The sequence below is a fragment of the Panicum hallii genome, chromosome 8 (genome assembly GCF_002211085.1).
Source record: "Panicum hallii strain FIL2 chromosome 8, PHallii_v3.1, whole genome shotgun sequence".
Taxonomy (NCBI): domain Eukaryota; kingdom Viridiplantae; phylum Streptophyta; class Magnoliopsida; order Poales; family Poaceae; genus Panicum; species Panicum hallii.
Window position 1 is genome coordinate 42986418 of NC_038049.1, and position 6545 is coordinate 42992962.

A 6545-nucleotide genomic window follows, 5' to 3' on the forward strand; every position below is an offset into this window, starting at 1 on the left:
GCTCCGAATAAAAAATACATAGCATAGGATCTTGCGGTTGCGCATCAAGTTCGGAATGAAAATATCTTTCGAGCGTCCTCGTTGAAGCAGCACTCGAATCCAGATCGACATCCGGTATCATACGGTGTCACACTGTCATAGGGATGTCATGACTGGCAGGCAGATCTAGAGAGAGAGAGAGTCAGCGTTTGGCTGCCGCCGGCCGGTTATGTTTGGTTGGTAGGTGCTGGTGAGAAGACTAGAAGAGGTCTTTGCTACCATAAAAAAGAAGAAGAGGTCTTTGCCAGCCGAGACTGCCGAAACACAACGCTAACTGTCGGGGGCTAAACACGGTTGCATGGGACTAAACTAATTAACACGTACGGTAACTATACAGTATTAATTCAACCGGTCCAGTTGTGACGGTAAGCGCCACCGGCGAGATGCTGGCCTCGTGATGTTCTTTCAGCATCTCAAAAGAGAGTTGCGTGTAAGAGTCGTGCTGAACATAATTACAGCACTACCGGCCTGGCCTTATCTTTTGGGGTTAACCAATCAACGCTAAAAAGACGATGCCAGTGACATTTACGGTAATACCTCGTACCAGCCTGCCAATATTTTGGGTTAACTAATCCCCACCGAAAGCAGGTTCAAGAGTGTGTTTGGTTGGACTTCCAAACCAGCTGCTTTTGCTTCTAAATAAGTCAAAAACCAACCAAATTAAGGATAATTTTCCCTCTGATTGGCGCAAAAAAGATGATGATGCCAATGATATTCATCCCCAGTGGCCTTTCCATGAAGCAGCTACCCATGACCTTTCCAAGGTTAAAAAGAGAGAGAGAGAGAGAGAACAAAAAAAAATATCCAAATGTAACCCGTGCAATCCAACAAGCTAGATTGCGTTCAGGCCTTGAGTCAGAAGAGTAAAAGTCAAATGGTAAATTTCTGTCCATGCCGTTGATCTTCACCGTCCATGTTTCGTCTCCTCCGATCTGGCTGGCCCGGTCAACCGTTGCAAACGCCCTACCAGTTCAGGTGTTTCATCTCCCTATTGTCAGGCAAGTGGTACAACAAACAGTGCTGGCGACCGGGCGTATATATAGGACACAGTGGCAGTCTCATCAGAAGCATCAACTCCTCGCAAATTCAAACAAGTTTCGGTTTCAACCGAGTGGTAGTGTTTGGAATTGGAAGTAGCAGCACCGCCCTTCTTGTTCATGGCTGCCATGGCGGCCTCCGTCCTCTGCATGGCCCTTGTCGCCCTCACCGCGGCGGCTTCCGTCGGTGAGGCAGCCGTCGTCGAGCACACCTTTGTTGTAAGTAAATCTATATAGGTTGTGTTAAACTTTTCGTCAATTTGGTTACTTTTGTCTAAGGAAATGATAGGCTCAATGTTCTTCAAAAAGAATAATGATGGGCGCAAGGGCTTTGAATAAGCCTCAACAAATAAAGCTATGATAAAATAAGCTTTTTGCATGCTACAAGCTTGGTGATGATGTCATATGTATGCTTTTTTATGCTAAAAGTTCCTGATCTTACACACAATGTGATAGGCTTTGCTTACTTTACAAGTTCATAAGCTTCAAGGTGGTTCAACAAGTATATCCTGTTGACTTAAGCTCCAATGTTGGTAATCTTGTCTGGTCCTAAATCCTAATTATTAATGAATAATGATTCCTCAAACAGGTGCACGAGATGAACGTGACGCACCTGTGCAACACGACCAAGATCTACGTGGTGAACGGGCAGTTCCCGGGCCCGACGCTCGACGTCACCGACGGCGACACGGTGGTCGTCCGCGTCGTCAACCGGCTGGACCACGGCCTGACCATCCACTGGCACGGCGTGCGGCAGATCCGGAGCTGCTGGGCCGACGGCGCCGGGTTCGTCACCGAGTGCCCCATCCCTCCCGGCGGCGACCACACCTACCGCTTCAACCTCACCGGCCAGGTCGGCACGCTCTGGTGGCACGCCCACGTCACCTGCCTCCGCGCCACCATCAATGGCGCCATCATCATCCGCCCCAAGGACGGCAGGTACCCGTTCCCGACCCCCGCCAGGGAGGTGCCCGTACTGATCGGCGAGTGGTGGCAGCTCGACCTCATCGAGCTCGACCGGAGGATGGCCGACGGCAACTTCGACGACAACCCGCTGTCGGCCACCATCAACGGGAAGCTCGGCGACCTCAGCAACTGCTCCGGCGCGCCGGAGGAGAGCTTCGTGCTCGACGTGGAGCGCGGCGAGAGCTACCTGCTGCGGATCATCAACACGGCGCTCTTCTCCGAGTACTACTTCAAGGTGGCCGGGCACACGTTCACGGTGGTCGGCGCCGATGGCAACTACCTGACGCCGTTCGAGACGGACATGATCACCGTCGCGCCGGGCGAGGCCATCGATGTGCTGATGACCGCCGACGCCCCGCCAGCACACTACCACATGATCGCGCTCGCCAACCAGCCGCCGGAGCCCGACCCGCAGATCCCTGTGTTCATCTCCCGCGGCCTCGTCCGGTACGCCGGTGTGCGCGGCGATAACAACGGCCTCCCCGTGCCGGCGCCGCTCATGCCCAGCCAGCACAACACCATGCCGTCCTACTACTTCCACGGCAACCTCACCGGGCTCGCGTACCCGGGGCGCCACCGCGTCCCGATGCACGTCGACGAGCGCTTCTTCATCACGCTCGGCCTCGGCTCCCTTTGCCGCGGCGGCAAGAAGGTGTGCAAGCGCCGCCGCAGCAACGAGACCATCGTGGTGGCCACCATGAACAACGTCTCCTTCCACCACCCCACCACCACATCGCTGCTGGAGCGCTACTACGACAGCACGGGCGAGGGCGTGTACACGGAGGACTTCCCGGAGAACCCGCCGCATCCCTACAACTACACCAACAGGGACCTGATCCCGCCGGGGCCGCTGGAGGAGGCGCTGGAGCCGACGTTCAAGGCCACCAAGCTCCGGCGGTTCAAGTACAACACGTCGGTGGAGATCGTGTTCCAGAGCACGGCGCTGCTGCAGAGCGACTCCAACCCCATGCATCTCCATGGGTACGACTTCTTCGTGCTCGCGCAAGGGCTCGGCAACTTCAACCCCAAGAGGGATGTCAAGAAGTTCAACTACCACAACCCGCAGCTGAGGAACACCGTGCAGGTTCCCAGGACCGGATGGGCTGCAGTCCGCTTCGTCACAGACAATCCAGGTACCATATGTCTCTGATGATGTTTGGGCTCTTTTGCAATAAGGGAATTATGCATAGCGTTTATATATCTAATCTTTGATGAATCATCTTGATGAACAGGGATGTGGTACTTGCATTGCCACTTTGAGTTTCACATTGTGATGGGCATGGCGACGGCATTCATCGTGGAGAATGGGCCGACACCCGAGACGAGCCTCCCTCCACCGCCGCCTGAATTCAAGAGATGTGGCGCCAATGGTCTCACTCAACCATAGAGTTCTTGAAACAGCAACAAAGAAATTGAGCCAATAAAAATTATATAAAAATAAAGACGGAGGTATCGGCATTGTCCACAGTATTATTGCCCGTCAACAGTCATTCTTGTGATCTTGTCAGAGATGTAATTTTTTTATTTAGTATTTAAATTGCATGAAGAAATGAGTGTAACTCTGTCCTTAATTGGAATTATCAATATGGCACATTGGCTACAGAAGAGTAGTACATGATACTCGTTAATATAACCAAATCTATTATGTTAAATCTGACAGCTATTGTTGCTACTATCCTCTCTCACTCAAAAGAAAAGCGCTATTGCTACTAATTTCCTAAACTAAATATAAATATAATAAAGGCAGGGAAAAAATCCATAAATAACTATATAAAAAACAATCACCCAAAAGTATATTTTTCATAACTCATTTTCCATAATGAATTAATGATGATAAATAAAACATGACACATCAGATTTTTTTCCATAATACTCTAGTATTCATGTTGTTTTACTGAAGGAATACTTTCTTGTAACAATAATATGATTTGTAGTATTAAGTATGTTTTCTTCGAATATGGAATATATTATGATCCTACAACGAGTGGGTTGGCAATTACTATATATAAGCACATGAATATAGAAAATAATAGATTAACTAATTCTAATGTTCTAGTGTCATTATTCAATATCATATTTGGTAGTTCACGCTCTTTATTAGGACCTTATATATGGTATTGTTACTCACATACTTTGTTGCTGTTTGGTCCTCCAGGCCTATGGCTCTGGCAAGGCCATCTTTGGACATTTATCAATGTTAATACTTATTTTCATCGCTTCTTTGTTCAAAAGCACAACGATAGCAACACTAGGTTTTTTTCAACTGCTTGAATTTTATAAGTATAGACTATACTACAAAATGGTGATCCAGAATGTCAAGTATTTCATATATAGAAATGTAACTAGATTTAAATTGTTGTGCACAAGGTTTTCTACCCTCTAAATTCTCATTCTTTGCAAGAATAATAAATACTCAATATAGATAAATGATATGGTTGTAGTCTGTCACATCTCTTAAAATTTTTAAAATGATATGGTTGAAGTCCACTTGGTTAAATTTCGGTGATATTTTTTAAAAACAAATACAAAAACACCTACCTCCAGCTGATCTACAGTCTACCCTTATATATATACACACACACACACTAAATGCATGTTTGTAAGGAACATGAAAACACATCAGGAAAAAAAATTGTCCTTGGCAATGCACGATAGAGGTACAATTCAGCAATCCTGGATATTAACATTTTTCAATTGTTACAGTTCCTATAAATTCAAAAAATGAATATCCAAAGGAAAATTGTTGCTTTAATATAAACAAATATTACCTATGTGAATATGCCCAATTAAATTTGTTGGTTGGATAGAAGAAATGGTAGTCTAACACGCGCCGACTGAACTAAAACAAAATAATATCTTTTCTATTTCGCTCTATAGGAAGTCTAATATAGCCCAAATATAAACGTGCGTGATGATGCAAAAGAGCATGATCTTGGATACGGTGCATTTAGTATTGTTCGACCACATGACACCCGTGCGTATCGATATTGAGACATTAAAATACTAGAGCATCAAGATATCATATGAAACAGCTGAGATTCTAATACCGGCAACTTTTGCATGATGGATATGGTTATTCTTCTATATAAACATTGCCAGAGACGCTTGGCGACGAACACAAGTGTCCTCGCGAACGAGGAAGATGAATCCAACGCAAGCAAAACATACACAACTAACTTAAAGAACGTTAAAACACGGCAAGGGCCTTGTACTTGGTAACTGGTACCATCTGCACAATTCTGGTTATTATCATGTCATGTTGCTCCACAGCCATTAACGCTCATACATTGTGCACTAGCAACAAACATAAAACCCTAATCCTCAGCATGTACCTTTTCCTTCAGTTGGTTCTTATTATTGCATGCACTGCTGGTGGAGACGGCACCTTTGCCGAGTGCAAAAATTTTTGCCGAGAGCATTTCGTCGGGCACTCAGCGAATAAGACCTTTGCCGAGTGCCACACTCGGCAAAAAGAAACACTCGGTGAACAATAGATTTGCCGAGTGTCAAGCGCTCGGCAAACAATAACACTCGGTAAAATCAGTTTTGCCTAGTGCCCTACACTCGGCAAAGACAGACACTCGGTAAAGCTCCGTCAGCTGCGAACGACAGCAAACGGCCATTAGCTTTGCTGACTGTCGGTATCGCGGACACTCGGCAAATGTGTGATTTGCCGAGCACTTCTTCTGGGCACTCGGCAAAACATATTTATTTTTTTCCTTTTTCCACCCAAACTTTTTCTGTTGTGATTCTAGATTACCTTGAACTACATATGCAAGTTTGGCACATTACTCGAATTGTTTGCTATATTTAGTCAATTTATTTCATTTGATTGAATTTCTTGGAATAATTCAAATTTGAATTGCAAGTCATTCAAAGAGTGGAAAAAATGAATTGAAAAATAATATTCATATTACTGAGCCTACTTCGACACCTTATCCATGAACAGACAAGAATTTCAAACATATCATGTTCACGAAGCATGACCACAAACTTGGGGTCCGGTTGTTTTTAAATTGTAGAAAATGCAAATTTGGTCAGAAAATCATGAAACTTGCCCAGATGTCATGATATCATATGTGGAGGCTGTGATAAAAATTTGGCTAGGTTTCGTGAAAATTTGGCTAAGTTTTTAAATCGTATGCTGCTGTCATTTCCTCTTTGCCGAGTGCAACACTCGGCAAAGGGTTTGCCGAGTGCTTATGTTATTTTGCTGAGTGTGTTCGACACTCGGCAAATGAGGCTTCTCCCGTAGTGATGCTTGTACACTGATGGATTGCCATGTACGTGTGCTACGAGCACTTTGTCCTTGAAAATGGCAGCAGCGTACGATCGGCGCCAATGGATTTGTTCCATACTCGAGCAATGCAAAGAACACTGAATTTATTGTAACACAATAAAAGATAAAAACATCTCCAACATTTTGTTCATCCGGTACAGTTCAACTAGCTAGTGCGACAAGTACTGGTTGCGATCGACTGAGTGGCGCCCGTCAAACACTCC

General features: G+C 45.7%; 1 protein-coding gene across 1 annotated transcript; it reads left to right on the forward strand.

The window, feature by feature from the left end:
- The first annotated feature begins 1054 nt into the window (after nt 1-1054).
- On the forward strand, nt 1055-3633 carry LOC112903298 (laccase-19). The gene is made up of 3 exons (XM_025972538.1): nt 1055-1295; nt 1666-3175; nt 3275-3633. Exons 1-3 carry the CDS (start codon nt 1197-1199, stop codon nt 3427-3429), a joined length of 1764 nt encoding a protein of 587 aa, XP_025828323.1. The 5' UTR covers nt 1055-1196; the 3' UTR covers nt 3430-3633.
- The last annotated feature ends 2912 nt before the right edge of the window (nt 3634-6545 follow it).